The 21,468-nt window shown below is 46.0% G+C and overlaps 2 protein-coding genes across 3 annotated transcripts in view; both read right to left on the bottom strand.

Moving 5' to 3' along the window:
- The window catches only part of zswim2 (zinc finger, SWIM-type containing 2), a 19,997-nt gene extending 13,142 nt beyond the window's left edge, over positions 1 to 6,855 (bottom strand). The window contains exon 1 of the mRNA XM_034607158.1: positions 6,852 to 6,855. The gene's annotated coding sequence lies outside the window, so the exon portion shown is untranslated. The remainder of the gene's footprint in view (positions 1 to 6,851) is intronic.
- Positions 4,591 to 21,468, bottom strand: LOC117773891 (collagen alpha-2(V) chain-like). Of its 2 annotated transcripts, XM_034605732.1 has the most exons (56): positions 21,134 to 21,467; positions 15,093 to 15,311; positions 14,798 to 15,016; positions 14,570 to 14,586; positions 14,436 to 14,468; positions 14,311 to 14,343; positions 13,876 to 13,929; positions 13,670 to 13,762; positions 13,503 to 13,577; positions 13,353 to 13,397; positions 13,189 to 13,242; positions 13,058 to 13,111; positions 12,910 to 12,963; positions 12,712 to 12,765; positions 12,577 to 12,630; positions 12,441 to 12,485; positions 12,311 to 12,364; positions 12,178 to 12,222; positions 11,950 to 12,003; positions 11,676 to 11,774; positions 11,540 to 11,584; positions 11,356 to 11,454; positions 11,219 to 11,272; positions 11,022 to 11,129; positions 10,878 to 10,931; positions 10,679 to 10,777; positions 10,525 to 10,578; positions 10,288 to 10,386; positions 10,070 to 10,123; positions 9,917 to 9,970; positions 9,787 to 9,840; positions 9,623 to 9,676; positions 9,486 to 9,530; positions 9,286 to 9,384; positions 9,083 to 9,190; positions 8,915 to 8,968; positions 8,756 to 8,809; positions 8,582 to 8,635; positions 8,426 to 8,479; positions 8,241 to 8,348; positions 8,104 to 8,157; positions 7,940 to 7,993; positions 7,697 to 7,858; positions 7,490 to 7,597; positions 7,295 to 7,402; positions 7,135 to 7,188; positions 6,939 to 7,046; positions 6,773 to 6,826; positions 6,548 to 6,655; positions 6,406 to 6,459; positions 6,196 to 6,303; positions 5,982 to 6,099; positions 5,760 to 5,948; positions 5,488 to 5,678; positions 5,157 to 5,399; positions 4,591 to 5,073 (listed from the first exon to the last, which is right to left on the bottom strand). In XM_034605732.1, the coding sequence occupies exons 1-56, from the start codon at positions 21,225 to 21,227 to the stop codon at positions 4,927 to 4,929; spliced, it is 4,713 nt and encodes a 1,570-aa protein (XP_034461623.1). In that variant the 5' UTR covers positions 21,228 to 21,467; the 3' UTR covers positions 4,591 to 4,926. The 2 variants fall into 2 exon arrangements, with proteins under 2 accessions (XP_034461623.1, XP_034461614.1); XM_034605723.1 differs by having other exon boundaries at positions 5,760 to 6,099; positions 21,134 to 21,468.

Below are 21,468 nucleotides of genomic sequence, written 5' to 3'. Positions count from 1 at the left end.
GAATCTGCTCCACGCCGACGTCACATTTCATTTTAATCCAGCTTTTCTGGACCTTAGCAGCTTGTTCTCCTGCAGAAGCCATCTTGTCTCATGTGGACATTGGTTTGGATCTTCGACTCAGAAGCGCACATATCGGTGGGTCACTGTTTTGGATGCTTTGCTTAAGTATTTAAAAGTAGTTTGATACTATAATTAAAGATAAATACACTAGAATGAAGTGTGAATTGATTCAATGGAGTTGAGACGCTCTCTGAGTTTCTCCGCCGCTCACATGGATTTTCCTTCCCTGGAAAAAGGACGATTCCCATTTGTCCTGAGCCACAATCTGGAAAACCCTCCTTTACACATGATATGATTCACGTCAGCTTCCCAGCAGCAGCACGGCCGGTATGTAAGGAATGCAGCAGGGGTCAAATTTAGTCGTGGCGAGCCAGAAACTAACACAACAGAAATTCGCAGGAAGATGGCGTCATGTGACCTGTGGCGTTGTTCGACCGACGGGTGATTCTACGTTGAATCGCTGCTCCGAGCGACAACACACCAGAAAACAAAGGGCATCTTTGTGGTTCATTTGATTAGAAGCAGACAAAAGCTGAAAAGAAAATGTAAAATAAACGCTGCATCCACTTCCAGTAACTCCACTGGCTGTTCACAGAACTCTCTGGTTACAACGGGCTCTCCAAACAATGCTTTGATGCACATACCAGGCGCACATCTGGCCAATAGCGTGATCTGGCCACTTGTGCGTGGGGATGTCTCACTCTGGAGAACAATGGAATGAGTTCTTGGCCGCGCTCGAGGGTGTGGAGGGCGCACAGAAGAGGGGTTGGGGGTGAGCGATGTGGCCCGGGTGTATGGACGTGACCCGGGCTGGGCGGGACCGCAGGAAGTCTGCCGCTCGCTGCACGGCCCTGTCAGCCCGCCGCAGGGTCATGAATTATCTGAGCAGCGGTGATGTCAACGCGTGGTCGTCTCACTTTGGTGTCTCATGGACGGACGTCACGGATCATCGTGCAACTGCATCAGGAGGAGAGGTCATCTCTAGAGAGCTCGGCAGGGGCGTGACGAGGGAGACCCCTGGAAGAAACTGGATCTGGGACCCGGTCGTTTCAAATTAAAAAATGAATCCTCTTTTGTCGTCTGCAGATATGAATCTCTATCACCTTTCAACACATCGTCTAATCGGAGAGAAAAATGGTCGCACTTTATTTCAAACTGTGCTAATAAGTCATAACAAACACTACTTTACATCAAATTACACAAAACTCACAGCATGAATTGTTAGATGGTGTCTTATGGTGTATATTGATTCCCTATGAAGTTTCTATATAGAGTTTAATTTATATTTCAGGTGGCAGTTTCTCATAAAAGCAGAGTCAAAGCATCTTCTTTCTTGTTTGGTGTAATTTGATAAAAAGCTATTTTAACACAAATATAAAGAAAAAACAACCGGTTAAACTATTTTAATCGAATATTATCTATGCATATGTATCTAGAAAACTTATTTTTGACGTTAAAGCCACGTTTCCAGATGTGATGGATATTTTCACTGATAGAAACGATGCAGAAACTTTAATAAACCAGAATCATCCTTTAAAGGGCCGGTGCATCTATAGCCTGTAAATAAAGATGGACACCATGACGGCTCTTATAAAGTGAAGCCCCCTGGTCAGACCCCCCCCCCCCCCCCCTCCTCCATGTCAGCAGATGGGACATGGACCAAACTAACAAGCGTGAAACATTGAGTGTGTCGCAGGAGCCGGTCTCCTCATTACTTATCAGTTCAACTGAGCTACGTGTCTTCGGACTGTGGGAGGAGGCCGGAGAACCTGGACAAAACCCTCACAGCTACTTGAGGAGAACATTCAAACCCGGAGACGACCCGCTGCACCCCCTGTGCCGCCCCTGTGATGTCAGGCTCTTCAAAAACATCTCAAACAATGAGCTTATTGCGGTTTTAAAGAGCCCAGTTCCTACGGCCCGGGGCGGCGGGCCAGTGTCCACTTGTGAGAGGCGCGTCGCTGCTCTTGTCTTCGGCATCATCCTGCCAACAGGAACTCCCTCGCTCCTCTCCCAGTTTCCTGCCATTGTTCTCCATCGCTGCCACCAGGCACAGGCTCCGCCCAGGATCTGGGAAAAGGTGGGATGTTAAATCGGCCCATTTCCTCTTCGATCAGCTACGACCTCCACTGTGTGTGTGTGTGTGTGTGTGTGTGTGTGTGTGTGTGTGTGTGTGTGTGTGTGTGTGTGTGTGTGTGTGTGTGTGTGTGTGTGTGTGTGTGTGTGTGTGTGTGTGTGTGTGTGCGTGGAGAGAGAGGCAGCACCCTTGTGAAGAGCTCCACTGTCATGTTCTTTTTTTGTGTGATTGAAGGGAAGTGATTTCTAATTAGACATTAGAGACACTTTCCCTACATTGAATATTTCACTATAAAAATAGCTAAATTTCCATTTTCTGCAAAGATCTTCTGTAGACTAACACAGTTAGTAGCCTGTTAACTTTCCTGTGGGGAAGTAAGTCCGTGCAAGTTGTTCAAGTCAAGTTCGGTGACCTTTGACCCTGGATTTCATGGTCTGCACCAGGAGTTAACTGTCTGGAAAATGGAGATCCACAGATTTCCACCCCACGTGGATAAGAAGCCAGCTACGTTGCACCGTTAACTTTTATTTAACCCTCGCCTGAAAGTTTAAATGACTCCATCAACGGCTCCAATGCTACAAACGAGCAAATGTTCCTTTTGAACCAACACGTTCCCACTTTAAACAACTTTATGACTTTCCCTCGATTGTTTACATGCCAGTGAGAATAACTCAGGTTCATATAGTCGGATCCTTTCTCATGATCTTTCCCTGTGTTCTTTAAGTGTTGTGGAGGGCGTCGGTGAGGTGGGGTTGGAGGGGGCACAGGAAGGAAAAGGAGTAGCTGGGAAATCTCATCGAGGCTCCTCGGCGAACAAGAGACACCCCAGTCAGGATCTGGGCGTCGCTGCCAAGTCATCTCAGGGTCGTGGACTGCAGCGCTCCCCGTTTGGGTGAAGCGGCCTCAAACACGTAAAGTGGAACAGAACTGTTCTGAGAAGTGGACTGAACGTACGTCAGGTTTGCAGAGAGAGGGAGAAAGAGAAAGAAGAGATGAAAGATAGAGAACGAAGAGGATTTGGTTTATTTCCTCAGGAAATGAGCGAGGACTTCTGGTTCTGTGACGTGACACGAGGCCAATTAAAGCCTGAGCAGCTGGATCACACTGATTCTGTGAACCAGCGCCCCCACATGTAATTTTGTAATAATAACAATATGATTAAAGCACGTTTTAATCTTCTAGTGTCGGTTGAACACTTTGCTCCAAACTAAAATATCTGAATAATTATCAGATGGATGATATTTCAGGTCTTCATGGTTCCCAGAGGTTGAATCATGTGAAATGTATAAATATTCATGTTCCCTTCAGGATTCACTGTCATAACTTTGATTTCAAACTCCATCAGCCCCTTTTTCTTGTCACTATCCTTAACATTGTAAGATCGGACGTTTAATTTGACATTTTCATCAGTTTTTCCAGAGAATAATTCAAGAATCTTAATGAAGAAAGAAACCAAGAGACTGTTTTTCCATCTTAAGTAATTTTGTCTTTTCCTTGTTGCTACAAACTGACCAGCTTGTACGTTATAATAAAAAAAAACTTGGATCGGCTCGGTTTCCTTTTTACCTCTGATCATTTTTTTTCCATGTGCTGTAATGAAAATAGCAGCCCCGGCTAAAAATGACCACCTCGACAGATGTGGAGCGAGGCCCGGGCGGCAGGAAACGGCGAGAGTGTCACGTCTTTCACCGAGCGGCGAGCGGAGGGGTCGACCCAGAAACATGTGCGGCCTGAACTCTGGCTCTCTTTCTTCCTGTCAGGGCGCCTTCTCGCTCCCTCTCTCTGCCTCTTTATTTTCTTTCTCCTCTTTCTCATCGGCTGTGCTCACACGCCCATGAGCACGCAGACACATGAAAGTGGAGCCAACAGCGAGCAACGGGGACGAGAGTTCAAGGTTGAAGTCGACGTTTCACTTGGTTTTGGTAAATCAGAAAACCAGCGTGTGGTTATGTTCCAAGAAATACATTTTATGGTGGATCACAGACTAACCTGCAGGTTCCAGTCGTCTGCTGAAGTTCAGGTGAAAGCTCTCAACTCGGATTTACTGTTTTAACAAAAGAGTTGTCTCCCTCCAGTGGTTCACTTCGAGTAATGTCAAAATGTTGCTGCTCACGAGGGGAAACCGAGTGTTTATTCATTTTCTTCTCACTTCAGCCATTCCAGAGAAAGACGTTTATTCCACATCCACATCAACAATGAACAAATCATTAGCAATTTACAGTCATATGTTGCATTTACACGTAGTTTGAAAAGGAAATAAAATAAAAAAGGTTTTTCTATTGAAAGAGTAAATGAGTTCCTGCAGAGAACTGAATAATTTAGGTTCAAGCTTGATTTTCACTTTTTATTCCATTAAAATTACAGTTGTTGGCTTTTAAACTCTTCTCTCCACACATCTGGACGTGTATTTACTGGAAGGAAACATCACAAGTAAAAAATAAGAACATTTTTCCATTCTCGTCCTCCTGATAGAGACATTAAAGATTTAATATTGCCTGTTTTTTCAGTTTATACAAGTTTACAGTCAATCTTAACCCCACCTCCTTTCTTCCTCCTTTCATTTCACACCTCAGACATTTCTTTCTCTCCGCCCTCATGCATTTCCCTGCAGAGCACCAGATTGTACATTTACCGACGAGGTGAATAAATTATGTCAGAGTCAGTTGCACAGCTCTCGTCTGCACACACAGTAAAACACACTGGACCTGAGGGAAATGCCGCCATGTGTGAAGAAGCGTTGCGCTCACAGGGAGAGGAGTCCATGTATAGTGGCACGTTGTGCTGGGGATTTATGAGAAGCACACGGGGCCAATGTCCAGGCCGAACTCCTGATCCGGCTTTCCGACGTCCATGGGGGCCAAGTCCATGATGGGCAGCCTGGCCGAGGTTTGAGTCCTGTACTCGATCACTGTCTTGCCCCAGTTTCCATTTGATTCCTGAGGGGAAACAGAAAGTTAAAGCATTTCATTTCTGTCCTATTCACTTTAAGTCAAATCTGAGTGTTCAGTAGAAGCCGTACCGAGCAGCCGTCCTCGATGACGGTGTAGCGGAGGCGGTTGTTGCCCTGCGCTCTCAGCTCCTGGCCGTTGGAGCCTTTGAGGACCAGAGCTTTCTTCAGGTTGCTGCTCTGGGCGTCTTTATAAGCCACGCTGTTCCTGCAGTGGTAGGTGACGTTCTGGTGCGACGCCGAGGACAGCAGCTGCAGCAGCTTCATTTGAACAGCCACTGCATTGGGCAGCTCCTCCTTGTTTCCGTAGGCGAACTGAAAATAGATGTCAGAACATGTCAGACTCAAGATTTTAAAGCTGTTGCAACATGCACGTGTCCAAACAAATCTTTTGGGATCTTACTCTGATTCCACCATTCATGGTAGCTTCGAACCACACGGGTTTGTTGGCGCTGGGACTGGATTTCGTCCACCAGGCTTTGCGGGGAATGTTTTCCGGATTGGCGGAGATGCAGGTTTCACCGTTCTCCATATTACAGAAGACCCTGATGGCGTCTTTGGTGCTGCCCTGGTTTGGATCAATCCAGTACTCACCTGAATCAGAGGGAAGGAGTTAGATCACCTGGTCATATCTGTACATATGTGCCGTCTAAATAAGAGAAACAGGTTCCTCACCGCTCTTCTTCTGGGGGTAGCACAGCTTAATGTCCTGGCAGGTTTTCGCTGGGTTCATCTTGCTGCCGTCAGGAATGCGTAGGTTCTGCAGATGTCCGCTGAGGGTCTTCAGGGTGGCGTGGACGCCGGTGTCTGCGCGTAGGGCGGCTGCGTTCTTATTGGGAAGGGCTTCATCTTTCAACTCCGGGGGTGGATCATCCGCCTCGAAGAATTCCATAGCATGTGGAGTGTCGTCGTTCCCGTAGTAATCCATCGGGGCGACCATGAAGTCTTCCATCAGCGCAGAGGGAGGTCCTGGGGGGCCAGGAGGGCCGGAAGGTCCTTCATCACCAGGTGGACCCTGTCAAAGAAATGATACATGAGGCTCTCCATCATGAACGAGGATTTAATTCATTTAAATCTTCTCTCTGGGATAAAAAATGTAATCTTGTGTCACCTGAGCTCCGATGTCTCCACTGGATCCTCTGCTCCCGGGAGCTCCCATTGGTCCAGGCTGACCGATGTTTCCTTCGTTTCCTGCGGGACCCAACACTCCTGGCGGGCCCTGTACGGTTGTTAAACAGTGACACGTGTACAATGAGAAATAATGCAGATTTTTAACTGGTCTGACTTTAATTTTCCCAGCATGCTGCATTCACACACTCACCCTATGTCCAGCTGGTCCAACAATACCTGTAAGTCCTGTCTCTCCTGTGGCCCCCTGACGAAGAAGATCATTTCATTTAGTTTGTTTAGTCTGAAGTTTGGAGCATCTGTCTCCGCAGGAAGTTGGAAAACATTTTGCTCACAGTTATTCCCGGGAGGCCGTGGAGACCGGTGAAACCTCTGTGTCCTTTCTGACCCTGCTCTCCCTGCTCTCCAACGGTCCCCTTCTCTCCTTGTGGTCCTTGAGGGCCCTTAGAGCAGACAAAGGATTACACTTCAGCACGTCGTGGGAAATAAGTAACAATTAGTTTTATTGTACATTTTAAACAGTTGAAATAAGGTGGAGAAATTGGTATTGGCTTGTTTACCACTTTCCCCCGTACTCCAGGTTGTCCTTGGGGTCCAGCGGAGCCTCTGGCGCCCTAAACTCAAAACAAGCAGAAAGACTTGATGGAGCTGAGCTTGTATTTGTGACAGTATCGACAGAGAATATGTGGCTGACGGATGCAGTTTGTTGTATTTCTATTTACTCACAGTTTCACCAACTTGTCCCGGGCTGCCGGTAAATCCCACCGGGCCCTCGGTTCCAGGAGACCCGGTGACACCAGCCAGACCCTCTGGACCAGGATTTCCTCTGTCTCCCTGGAAACACACATTCACATCAGTGATGACACAGTCCACAATCCACTACTTGTATAAAAACACACCAACACCATGTATTCAAACTCACCCTGTCTCCTAGAAGACCGTCTTTACCAGGGGACCCCTCTACTCCGGCGATACCCTGAAAAAACACATGACAACATTAGAAGACATGGGAGAATAAACATGTACATTTTTGAATCGTCCACAAAGAATAAAACAAATATTATGTCGGTACAAGGACGAACCTCTGGGCCGGCGTCTCCTCTTGGTCCGGTGGCTCCTGGTAAACCAACTCCACCAGCGGGCCCTTTGCCGCCCTGTGTTCCAGGGGTTCCAGATTTTCCTGGTGGACCCTGAGAAATGAAGAAGCAACTTGTTCACATCATCATTTCATCCCTGTTAGAGAGATGCAGTCTGGCTTTGTGAGCAGGATTACTCACAGCAGGACCCGGAAGTCCCAGCATGCCTGCCTCTCCTCTGAGTCCAGGCTGACCCACGATGCCTCGCTGTCCTGTGGCTCCTGCAGGTCCTGGAGGTCCGTCAGGCCCCTGACAGACAAACACAAGAGCAGACATCCAGTTGAATCATCTCTGGACTTATTTATCAACGGCTGCTTCAAGACAAGCACAGTCTGAACTCTTTCTCACCGAAGGACCGTCCTCTCCAGAGTCTCCCTTCTCTCCAGGGCCGCCCGAGGGGCCCGAGGGTCCCGACTCCCCTTGACGTCCTCCGGCTCCGTTCTCTCCCTGAAGACCACCAGGGCCTTGCTTTCCTGGAGCACCTAAGGGCCCATCTGCCCCCACAGCTCCCTGAAACATGCAAACAGGTTCTGGGTCAGTGTGAATTTTTCTTTATGTGATATTTTCATTTAAGGGAATGAATGAACTCACAAGAGAACCAGCTGGTCCAACTCCTCCGGGCAAACCGGGAAAACCAGGAGAGCCCTGTGGGAATAAAACACTTTATTATCATAATAATATTAATGTTTGCTGAGTTATAACATTTATACAAACTGTTGAGAAACCAAATTAAAGTTATAAAGTAAAAGTCTTACTGTTTGACCCTGTGTTCCTCTGCCTCCTTTCAGTCCAGTTACACCAACAGGTCCCTAAAATAAAAACACCAATAATCACCTGAGATCAACTTAATGTTTCTTAGTGTACAGTTTTCTCCATGTTCTCGGGTGTGTACCTGTGCTCCTGGTTTCCCGGCCGTCCCCTGAGGTCCGAATGGTCCCACTTCTCCCTTCAGGCCTTGCTCACCTGTTTCACCTTTGACCCCGGGCTGACCATCAACGCCCTGGGAGAGAAGCCAGACATTAGTCCAGTATTTATTCCTGAAGCCTGAAACTGTGTCTGTCGTTCGTGGCCACTTACAGAAGTTCCAGGAAATCCAACAGCACCAGTGGGACCAGAGTCACCAGTAGAACCCTGTTAATATCATCACCACACACAAATACAGTCTTCAATAAGAAAAACATTAAACTTCCAGTCAATTAAACGTCAGATGTAAAAGGAAGATGTTGCACTGACGGCGATTCCCCTGGTTCCTCGGCGTCCTGTAGGTCCTGCGGAGCCGGGTTCACCCTGAAATAAAGGAAACAAAGCAAAGATGTTCCTTCATGTGTGTATTTAAAACTGGAATATTTGACTTTCCCTTCATTTAGATCTGATCTACAACTGTGTTTGTTGTGTTTTTAAACTCACCTTGTCTCCGTTGGGTCCACCGGAGCCGACAGGTCCAACAGAACCAGGAAGTCCCTTGAAATCAAATGAATAAATATATGATGATGGTTTGAAAGTGGAAATGTTTGTGGCTTCAGTACATTTTTGTCATGTCCTGAACATCTTGATGACCCGACTCACCCGTGCACCATCAGATCCGGCTTTACCCTCCAGACCTTTGTCTCCAACAGAACCCTTTGAGAAGAAATCATTGGTTCAGGTTCATTTTCCTCCAGTAGCAGATATCTTGCTCCCCTGAGGATCTCCTCTGTTTCTTTGCAGACGATCTAATCCTATTCTTTAACTTACACCATCTCCTTTAGGGCCTGAAGGTCCGGGTATGCCTCTCTCTCCTGGCATCCCCTGAAGTCCTGGACCCCCTGGTTCCCCAACACCACCCGCTGGACCAGAGCTTCCCTAAAACATCCAGGAACATATCACAGATTTTAATGCAGCAAATCAAAATTATGCAGGATTTTAACCTTCCCTTTTCAGTTGTATGGTTACGATACCTTTGGCCCGTCTGGTCCTGGTCCACCTGGACTACCTTTGGGTCCCAACACCCCATTGGGGCCGATTTCACCTCTTTCTCCGGGGGCGCCTCTTTCTCCCTACAAGGACAAACAGCAGTTACAGACATGCACCGATGTCTTACTGCTCCTGGGATTGAATTTCACTGTAGGAACTGAATCTGAGCTACAGGTGAACTCACCCGTGAACCAGTACCTCCGGCAGTCCCAGCCTCTCCAGCAAGGCCCTGGGAAAACATGATGACACGTGATTTAAAGTCTAAATTAAACTGACTTTTACTGCTCGTGCAAAAAAAGAATGACAGTTTTCTCATCGTACCTCAGCACCGGGTTTTCCTGACTCTCCGGGTGCGCCTGGCAGTCCGGGCAAACCCTGAAAAAACACCAAACCACTTTGTATTAATGCTAAAGGGAATAACAGAGAATATCAACTGATAGTGTGTAAATAAATGTCTGATTTCATAATGACAGGAAGAAGTGTACCTGGAAACCGTGGAGTCCCTGAGGTCCCTGCTCTCCTCGTTTTCCTGCAGAACCCTGGAAAACAACAAATTACATTTAATCTCCACGTTGTTGATCCTCTGTGGTTTTGTCAACATGGTGGGATGCTTACAGCTGGTCCTGCTGGTCCAGCAGCGCCCTCTTCTCCCTCTTTTCCATTCAGTCCCTAGAAGACAGTGAAAGTGAATCAGCATCTGTACGTTGATGAGGAGAGTGGAGTCGTAAGAAGTTCACATTGTGTTATATGAATAAAGATGGTGTTTACCCTTTGACCCGGAGGTCCTGCACTTCCTGCCTCTCCGATCTTTCCAGCATCACCCTAAAGAAACAACAGGAAACACAGAAGTCGTCATCAGTTGTTATGAAGCGTCTTAAGTTGTTTAAATTTTCTGCAAAACAGACAATCGCCTTCTCCTCCTCATGTGTGCATCACAACAACATTGTGTAACATCGTTCTATTTGCCGAGCAACATTCATACTGACAGCGAAGCCCTTTGGGCCCGGCAGCCCCATCGCTCCTGCAGCTCCTCTGTTTCCAGTGGAACCAGCTGGGCCTTGTTTGCCGTCGTCTCCTGCTGAGCCCTGTGAACACAGAGAGAAAATTAAATTCATGCCGTGGTGCAGCAGATACCACACATTGTGCTCGAGGCCCGGAGGAGGACCGGATTCCTCTTTATCTGATAGGGTGAGAAGTGAGATGTTGACGAGTTGTGTGCGCACCATGGGTCCTTGTTTTCCCTCAGCCCCCTGAGCGCCGATGAGTCCGGTCAGACCCTGTGGAACAAGACACGTCATCAAACAGATGTCAACATTTGAATACTGCAGTCGGGTTTGAATCACTTCTCAATGATAAAAGACGATATTCCATGTTTACCCGAGCTCCTGTTAGACCCGGCTCTCCACCGCGTCCCAAGTCTCCTTCTAACCCTTTGGGACCACCTGATCCAGGCAGCCCTCTCTCACCCGGACCTCCCTGTGGACACAAATATATTTAAATTTAAAACTCAAAGTGCACAAGAAGAATCATGGCTGAGAACAGTAGTTAAATTGAATGTGTTTTAATGTCAACTCGCCTTTGGGCCTGGTAAACCATCACCGCCGGGGAAACCTCTGTTTCCTGGAAGTCCCTAAAACAAATGAAGGAAAGTTCTGATGAGATTTGAGTTTACAATACATTTTGCTCTCTGCTCAAAGGATCCTGAAAACGGTCGACTCACCATCTCTCCTTGAGGTCCTGGAAGTCCGAGGGATCCTCCGTCTCCTCGGGGGCCGCGCTTGCCGTCCTCTCCCATCGGGCCAAACGGTCCCTGAACACCGTGGTCGCCCTGACATCACGTAGGAAACAGAAACCAGAGAATCACCGGGGTTGTTTCCCAACAAAGACGTCAAACAGTCTAATTTATATTTGACTCACTCTTTCTCCCTTGAATCCAGCTTCTCCTTTAAATCCAGCCACTCCGACGTCACCCTGTAAATAAAACAAGTCAATCTCCCAGAGCAAAGTTACAAACACATATTTAAAAACTGGGGAAATCATATTCGTGCTCGTACCAATTGGCCCTTGGGTCCGTCTCCTCCTGTCGTCCCCTGGGAGCCAGGGGCACCGGGTGGCCCCGCCAAACCCGCCGGACCCTGAACGCCTCCCAGACCCTGAGGAAGAGGAGGAGGATATTTGAGAAAATCTTAAACAGGGAAGGATTCTTTAAATCTTCATAATTCACGTAGTTTCACTTACAGCTTGACCTCGAGCACCTGGAGCTCCATCAGCTCCTTCTGCTCCCTGTGATAAAACAAGATATTAACTGATAACTGCCAAACTTTAAAAGAAACACCTGCAAACAGCGGAGATATTTGATTGAATTCTAACACACCTGTAGTCCTGTTTGTCCCTGGGGTCCGACATGTCCGGCGTCCCCTCTGGATCCCTGCTGTCCTGGACTCCCTCTCACTCCGGTCGGTCCCGCTTCCCCCTGGAGCACACAACACATTTTAAGTTTTATGTCACAAGAAACCGTCCAACAGCCGTAGATACACAATGTTGATGCATGAAATGAACACTGGAGTCTCCAGGGGCCAAAACAAAAGGTTTTATAAACTAAATATGGATGAAAACTGTCACAGATTATAGATTATAAAAGATCTCACCTTCATTCCTGGGCTCCCGGGGAATCCTGGTACACCGGTGATTCCCAGTGGACCCTGTAAGAAACATTAATAACATAATATAACGAATATTAGAGTGATTGTGTGATGATTTTGTGTCAAAGGCCCAAATACCTGTAGAGCAAAACAAACTTGTATATATAGTTTAATAACTGCTGGTTTACCGAGGAACCACTAAACCACATTTCCACTGTGCTTATTGGTTCTTACCAGAGGACCTGGTTTGCCGACATGTCCGGACGTCCCACGTTTCCCCTTAAAGAAGAAGAGAAAGAAAAGTTCTCAGCCCTGCAACATGGTTTTTATCTTTTCAAACACACGTAGAACAGATGAGTTTGTTTACCACAGGTCCAGTTGGGCCGGCTCGGCCTCGCTCTCCCTGCAGACCTGCTGGCCCCTGAAACAGACGAGTGTCGCACATGAGGCTGTGAATCACAAACACTGAGCGGAGGTTCTTACTGTGTGGTTCCTACCAGTGGACCAGAAGCTCCCATCGTACCAGAAGTACCAGACGAACCCTAAAAACACAAAGACACACAAACAATGAGACGTCAAACCATCAGACTCTTTGGGTTTATATCATAAAAATGTCCTGTGACGTGTTCGTACCTTCGTTCCAACTGTTCCGGTCTCACCTCTCGACCCGAGAAGACCCGAGTTTCCCTGAAGAAGAGATTTAAATTCATGAAAAACTGCCTGAAGTGATAAAAGTGTAACGTATGATGTTAAAGACGTGTGACTGACCAGGGGACCTTTCAGTCCTGGGAGCCCTGGGAGTCCTGGGAATCCTCGTGCACCCTGAAGAAAACCACCAATCTAATTAACTTGAATTACAAGTCACAGTCTATGTTCAGCCTCAATTATAACAGACTGAGTTTTTCAACTTAATAATAATATTAGTAGAATTCATTTATCGACTTGAACTGTGGGAGACAACGTTACCCCAGATCCTAGATATCCTGGTTCTCCTGGAGCACCGGCTGCTCCGGGTTGTCCCTGAGCAGAACATTGAAAGATAGTTAGGATGATACCAGCCAGAAGAATATGATTATTATTAGACTAAGTGCATTAATAATAATGCTTGACTCACGTCAGGTCCGGCTTTTCCTGAAGGCCCGTCTGGTCCTCGACGACCCGACTCACCCTGCGGACAAACACGTTTAAATCAACTCTCAACATCTCAGGTTTAGAGTTTAATAAAGATGGAGAAGTTTTCCTCACCATCTGTCCTGGATCTCCAGCGTCTCCTGGGATTCCCTGACCGCCACTCGGCCCCTGAGAGCAGCAGATAATAACATTATGTCATAAATATTATTCAAAGACCTGAGTTAATCAGTCAAAGAAAATGACTAAATAAATTACGCCGTTGAATCATCAGAACTTACTTGTGCTCCGTTGGATCCTGGAGGTCCTCGTGGTCCTGCTTCACCCTGAAATCACAACTCACTCTTTAGATGATAGAAAAGATCTTTGCATCATATAAATGTTAATATAGGTAATTTAATATTTGTCCTGTACAGCTAAGCAGCACTCACCCTTGTTCCTGTCACCATCCCAGCCACACTAGACTTCTCACCGAACCCTAAGGCCATCTGAGACGCCAGGGCTCCCTGTTGAGAAGAAGTTATTCATAAATAAACGCTCAGAGATATTACACATCAGTGAAACAAGTCAAGTGGCCCTGACTCAGGGAAAGACTCACCCCAGGGGGAGCGATTTGGCCCGGGGGTCCTGATTGTCCTGGATTTCCTGGAATGCCGGGCTCTCCGTCAATACCTGGAGGCCCCGCGAAGCCCTGCAGGTTGAATGGAAACGTATCAGCGATGAGAGAGGAACACACAGTTCATGTCTGTTGGTGGTTGTGATGGTCGCCCACTGAGGACGTCACAGGAATCGAGTGAAACTCACCCGTCTGCCTTTAAAGCCTCTTGGTCCAGTGTTGCCCTGACCTCCAGGAGGACCCTGAGACCCAAACACAAAGAGTACATGATAGTTATATATTATATTTTATATATTATACGATATTTCAAATGGCTCTTAGATAAAAATCATGAAGACATGTTGACAAGCAAAATGAGTTCATCAACCAAAGTGTATAATTAATATCCTGTAGCAAGTGGACATCCTCCATTAATATTCATCAACATGTGCAGACAGATGTTTTCTAATAATTATAATCAATAAAAAAAACTGTGACTCTAATAAAGGCAAAAACAGTTAGTTTGGAGATTTTAGTGCCCCCTAGTGGCCAAACTGGTGTACTTTATGTATATTATATTATCCAGTTATACACACTGTACATGTCAGAATAAAGTAGTGAGAGTAAAAGCAGTAAAAACCCACCGAGGGTCCCACGTGTCCAGGCAGACCGACCACCTATAGGAAATATGATACAGATACATATTACAGAAGGAAGCTGTGAAGTAAAAGTAATAAAAACAAGCCAGGTACAGAGATTGATAACTTACATATGGAATATCACCAGGTTCACCTTTCTGTCCCTGGAACGGAAATAAAATCACATTTATTATTAAATGACAACAAAAATAATAGTTTTTTACATTTGTTTTAAATTAAATTAATAGAGTTAGTTGTGATTTACCTTGAAGCCCATGATTTCTAAAGAGAAGGAAGAAAAAGTGGAGTTAAAAATACTGCACTCATCATTTTCACATGAATTAAACTTCACAATATTATACCAATTATCAATTAATACCAATCAACGACTCAAGGTGTGTCAGTACATTGTGACATCACAGTTGGGTGTGGTTACAGACACAGGAAGTGACTGTGAACATGTGGAGGAACATGATTGGATGATGGGTCTCACCGATCATCCTGCTCGCGCTGGCGAAGTTCTCGCACACGGGGCAGCACTGTCCCTCGGGGGTCACGACCTTCTGACAGTTGGACACAGTTTCGCACTTCACCTCATCGCACACGGCGACGCCGGCGTCACAGACGCACACGCGACACGGCTCCGGTTTCCAGATGTCGTTGTGTTGGTGGACTTCTCCCTCGACGGTGCAGCTTTCTCCTTGAGACTCAACTGGACACGAACACGTGGAGCGTTTTAGAAGCCAAACAACAAAAGGCCTGGACCTTTACATTGACTTAACGTTTACCTGCTGAGGGTTCGGCGCTGGGAGTCGACGTCGAGGCCGCAGACAAACACACGGGGCAGCACTCGCCGTCCGGGGTCACCGTTTTCTCACAGGGCCCGAGGTCCTCGCACACCACGTCCTCGCACACGGCGTTCCCCATGTCGCACACGCAGATCCGACACGGCTCCGGGTTCCACATGTCGTTGTTGGCGTAGACTTTTCCATTTTCTGTGCAGGTGTCTGCAGGAAACAGAAAATATATTAGTAACTGTCACGAAACATTTCAGGATTTAAAGGAAAAGTTCAACATTTTGCAAATAACTCGCAAGAGCCTGGTGTTAAAGCCCGTTTTCACAAAATGTAAAACTTTTCCTTCAAATACAAAATCTTAAACTTTATAGCAAAGTCCGACATGCGTCACATTTATACACAACAAGAGAAGTAGTCCTGTTTTTACAAACTCCCTATGTGTAGAAGTTTTCAGCATGGCCACAGGAGGTCGCCAAAGTCACACGTTTTGAAAATCCTACACATAAGGGTTTTAAAACAGTGAACTTAAAAAACAGAGGAACTGGTCATTTAAGACCAAATAAAGTGAATGAACAGTACGACACAGAACATGGCGAAGGTGGAACAAGTTCCCGGAGGAATACACCTCATCAGGTCAACCGGTTACTTGCTCAACTTCCTTTGTGCGGCGGTAAAACCGGGAGCAGCTTCAATTCGTACTTAAACTGCCGATGAAGCTGCTACCAAAGTTTCTGCTGCACAAAAGTTCATTGAGAAGTGAAGAAAAACTCGATGTATTCCTTTTGCAAAGTGACGGGAAGCTCAGAGCACAGTGACACAGATTCAAAAACAACATTGTGAGGAGGTGTGCACAGGATGGAGCCTGAAGACGAGGGTTTCAGGCTGGCACAGATGATGAAGAGCATCAGCAGCAGATGGGAACGTTGACCGACTGCTGATTTCGGTCTCGACAAAAACCAAGATGCAGCCACAGGAAATCTGCAGGTGACAAAACCACCCCAGGACGTTGAGTTTACCAGAGCCTGCAGCCAGGCACACGGGGCAGCACTCGCCCTGCGGGATCCCTGTGGTGTGGCAGTCACCTACGTCCTCGCACACCACGTCCTCACAGACCACCGTCCCCGTGTCGCACACACAGACCCGACACGGCTCTGGGGACCATATCTGATTGTTGGAGTAGAGGTTCCCGTCCTCCGAGCAGGAATCTTTGTGAAAGAGAACATCTGATACAGTCGGTGTCAAAAGCTACGGTAGCCTGGTGATATCAGTCTGTCAGTGTTTCATGCTGACATGGAGGAGGGGGGGTTATGACCTGTAGATTTTTTGCTTTTCACCAAACGAGAGAAGACGGTGACTAAATAATCCCAAATGAAAAAGATCCGCACGTCATTTTCATTCCAGCGCAAACAAACGCTCCCACAAGAAGACGTTTAAAAACTCCTTCTTCAAACATCAGGTTTAAAATGGGTTCTTAAATATTTATTACCAGTTTTACGGGCCGTGCTGGGAGGAGGTGGTGCAGCGGTCGAGCACACGGGGCAACACTCGCCCTCGGGGGCCTCGGTTGTGGGACAGTCCCCGAGCTCCTCGCACACCACGTCCTCACACACCACCGTCCCCGAGTCGCACACGCACACCCGACACGGCTCTGGGCTCCAGATCTGATAGTTGGAGTAGGTGCTGCCATTTTCTGTGCAGGTATCTTCACGAGACAGAGCAGCAGTCAGCGCCCGAGGCTGGTTCCCTCCGGTGAAGTCTGAGCATCATTATGGGGTTTTCAGTCTGAAGTGTCTCAGCTGCATTTCACTATCTACTGCTTCCATCAAACCTGACAAACAACTTCCACGTTTATATTAACACTAACGTGAGCTCCAGACTTTTCTGTTTCATGAGAGATGCAGGAAAGTTTCACAAAAAACAGCTTCTTCTATCTGTGGCCATTTTGTTTCAGGTTCACAGATGCACTGATTAGATGGTTGGTGGTCAGAGGTCAAAGGTCAAGGTCACATTCATGTTTTTCATCTTGTGATTGCAACTTCCTCTACACCAAAATAAGCAAATATACGCAGGTTTTTTAAATGTGTGTCTATACCCTAAAAAAGACTTCTTAAAAATTTCTGAAGTATATTCAAAGTCTGGACTTGTATCATCTGTTTCAGCTCAGAAGTCTGAACCTCACGTCTGCTGGATCTGATCCTCACTCGTCTCCACAAGTTTAAAACAATTACGATTCCTGTGGCCCTGCACTGTTCATAAATCTGTGAGCTGGTTTCCTCAGCTTTAATTGTGGAGGCAGCGGTGACGGCAAACAGCTGCAGTGACAACAACAGAAGCCTGAAGCCCACGAGAGAGATCAACAGTTTCCACCTGCAGCTTCCTGTTCACAGAGTAAATGTGCAGGTCGAGAGCAGACAGGATCTTTGTGGCTCAGAAAAAGACTAAAACCAGGTTTTTAGCTTCAGAGAAATTAAACTATGAACATAAACATGTACTTTGTGCAACTTCAAGACCAAAACAGCAGGAATCAGTCAGACTTTCTGCTTCTGGAGGAACTAAACTAACCAGTGAACTAACGGGATTCACTGAAAACATCAGGACAAAGCTGAGTGAAGCTGCTCGGCCTCGGAATCTGAATTAAACAGATGAATCAGTGTGAAACCATTTGATCGTCTGAGTCGAGCAGAGCAGTGGTGAACATGTGGAGGATTCTGTGCACGTACGCTTCACTTTGAAACCCTCAGTTATTGTTTCAGAGCTCATTTGCACAGAGGAAATCATCATTTATTATATTAAGATCATACGTAAGGATAAAATAAAGACTAATGCGATCCATCCCAGTGTATTTCCACCTTTTACCAGTGGGCTGCAGCATTTATCACGAATAAATACAATAAACATCAGCAGGTAGAAGCCTGAGAACCAGTAAACATGGTTCTGTGTGGAGCTCATGTCCTCATGGGTGAAGCACAGATCCTTCCTGACCCATGAGCCATGTAAACACCAGCACCTGATTTAACTCCGGCCTCGAGGAGTCTCAACATGTCCCCTTCTGCCTTTTATATGATAAAACAACTTGTACACATCCACCTTGACACTGCAGCAAACTTTTAATTGTACATTTCTTATCCTCTTGACTTGTGGAGAATTTAAAAGTATGAAGAAAAGCCTCCTAAAAGCTGTTAAAGTCTGTCTGTCACAGTTTGATCGTTAAATGACTAAATTCTTTCATCGACTAATTGAAAACAGTGTAATTTCAGTTTGATTTAAAAAGGGAATTCAGTGGATTTGTCCCTCAGCCTCTGGAGAATGGAAATTACTCATATTTATAAAAGAGAAACTGTTAAACTGTGGGTGTGGAGCTTTGAAGACGGAAGAGAATCGACCACACAAGCTGAGTCTGTACAGACAGAGCTGCATCATGGGAAGTGTAGTATCCAGCTACAGGGATTTAAAGTCTGTTCCGTCATCCTCCAACTAAAAAGAACTATATTTATCATACGTGATATTTATTTTAAGTGCACACATAAATGTAAATATAGAAGATTATAGATGCAGCATTTCAGTTTTTAGTTTAGAATAAAATTAAAATATATGAGGTGACTTCCCCTCAGGACATAAGTGATTTATACGTAAAGGCACAGATGTGGTTTCAAACTGAGACACTTTAAGAATTAGATGTTCAGACGCTTTCAGGTAAATTATCTCTGACCTGCACTCGAGCAAGGCAGCGACTAGACTGTGGTTGAACTCTGGAGCCTCTGGCTGTGAACTAACCAATAAATGTGTCTTCATGCATCATCACTGTCTCTGACTGTGAACGTGAGAGGAGATCAGACCTGTAGTTTCCACCACATGAATAAATCAAAGGTTTGTTCTTTTTTATTCTTGTAGCAAATCCAGGAATTAAATAAGTAAGAAAATGAAAATGTCTCATCCATCGGGAAGGTTTAGATTAAATTAGTTGTTAATAAACTGTAAAAGGAGCAAATTAAGTTTATATTTTTGATAACACAAGAGAAAACCCATCCAGTAGAATGACAATAATTCAATTTGGTTTTAAAAAGACTAAAAAAACTAAAAAAGAAAAGAAAGTAAAAGTAAAAATGGCCACCTGCTGCAGGCCCTGTATTTTAGCTCCGTGACGTCCCTACGTACTAATTATGTGGTGGAGCCTCTCCCCGAGAGAGAAGCTGCAGTTCAGAGACGCAAGTTATTTCAGGGGGAAACCGCAGAGCCTCTATTATACGTTGGGCTCAGGCAGAAGTTTGTGGTTTGATTTTATTTGGGAGAGCTCAGAGGTGCCACACCCGGAGGAAGCCTCCCGCTCCGAGGTTTAACGTCCGTGCAGCGGCCTCCTCTCTCAATATCCAACCTTCACTCCCTTTATTTCCTTGAATAACTGCTTTTTATTATAATAAATCTGTTGGTTAGAGGTTAATTTTGATCTTATTTCTTCTATATTCCCACTTTTATAATCCTTGTTTTACTTTACTCTGCAGCTTGGTCTCTTAAAAAGAATAAAGACTTTATTTTTCTAACTTTTGTTGAACTGAAAACTTCCAGTTAGACATAGTTTTTCTCCTTCTCTGTGTGAACTGCTGGATTGTTTTTGCTGCAAACGAAAGGAAACAGTCCGAGGAAGGAAAGTCTCCTCTCTGGTTAAAGTGATTACAACAATCAGGGCCACAGAAGTTTAACTAAACAGTGACCACTAACAACTACACCAACAACTACACTGCAGCAGTTTGCAAATGATCACGTCTGATTTGTGCTCGTATTTCAGAATTCACTTCATTCTTTAACTCACATGTTGGCAGCTAACAAATCTGCAAGGAAAGAGTATTTATTTTGATAAACCTGTCAAAACCAGGCTAGCTTTCCCCCTTCGATTCCACTCTTTATGCTAAGCTAAGCTAATTGGATTCTGTTGTTCCAGACATTAAAAATCTAATACTGGACATTAGGGTGAATCCTCATTAATGTAGGATTTGTATTTTGTTTTTGCATGAACCACAGCTGGACTGTTTAACGCTGCTCATGAAGACGACTGCTCGTGTCACGACCTTGCAGAGTCGTAAACAACCTTGGATGAAGTTTCTCTTGAGTGACGCTCTCCTCTCCTCTCACTGCATGGGTGTGTCTCGTCTGCCTTTTGGCCCAAAGTCTGACCAAAATTAGTGGCCTGCTTTTGTCCGTCCCCTCCACAAGGCCACATCATTATAGCCGTGGCGCTCAGCACCCCGTCATTCAGCCCCGGCCTCGCACTGAAATAGCCCGTGCACGGCGTTTAGCGTGCACTGCAGCATGCAGGGGGGGGGGGGGGGGGGGGAGGTATTTCTGATCCAGTCATACAAACACTGGGATGTTTTATTTTAGAAGACGATGCTCGAAAAGGAAACAACCACATCTTCATCTTTGAGAGATTTTGCCTCAACTTTAGCACGAACGTCACTTTTCTTTTTTTAGGAGCAGCGTCAAAACCTCTTTGCACCTGTAAGACTTCCTGAAGAGTTTACAGATGTTTTGCCAGATGTTTTGTGTCCACGGTGCTAATCATCTTTTGAACCTGGTTCCTCATTAAGGTGTAATCAGAGGTCGTGGTGGAGGTCGTGAGTTTAACCTTCCTGAACCACACCGAGCTGCAGCTTACAAACTAAAACCTGCAGCTGCTGGAAAATCTGGAAGAGAAACCACGTCCTATATTTTTTTAGGAGGAAGAAAACAAATCATAAAGGGAAAAACAAACAGAGGCATAAAAACCATGTGTCAAAGTAAATGTGTTTACAAGACGTGTCCGCTCCAACATGAATCATCCACACACAACATGGAAAAGAAGGAAAAACCTTTGGATATAAAGCAGACAGGTTGATTTCATGAACGTAAACTCTATAAATGATCGTGGAGCGTCTTTATTTCAACACACACACAAAAAGAACATTATTTATTCCTGTTTCTGTTCGGTTTTGTATGAACCTGTATCAGGTGTCAGCACAGAAAGCCAATCAGAGCCCAGAGGGACGGCCGTCACTCACCTTTCTTGGTATCTTCCTGGCAGGTCACAGTGAGCACCTGAGCCAAGGCGAGGGCCAGGCACACAGTAATCCCAGAGCGTAACGAGGGGCCCATGTCTGGATGCCAGACGTACAGCGTCCTCACACACAGCCTCCGCAAACACACACGAGGAAGTTAGAGCGAGCCCGAGTCCGGTCTACAGCATCCAGAGTGAGAAATCCAAAAATCCCTGAGAGGAAGAGGCTCCTGGACGAGAGATTACTGCCAACTGAGACCAGCAGGGGCCCCCCACATCTCTCCCTCCCACTCGCACTCTCCTCCTTCATCACTTCTTTCGTGCTGCAGCTCAAGGCCA

The sequence above is a fragment of the Hippoglossus hippoglossus genome, chromosome 2, assembly GCF_009819705.1.
Source record: "Hippoglossus hippoglossus isolate fHipHip1 chromosome 2, fHipHip1.pri, whole genome shotgun sequence".
NCBI classification, from domain to species: Eukaryota; Metazoa; Chordata; class Actinopteri; order Pleuronectiformes; family Pleuronectidae; genus Hippoglossus; species Hippoglossus hippoglossus.
The sequence above is the reverse complement of the archived record's forward strand: the minus strand, read 5'-3'. Positions and strand labels throughout refer to the sequence as shown.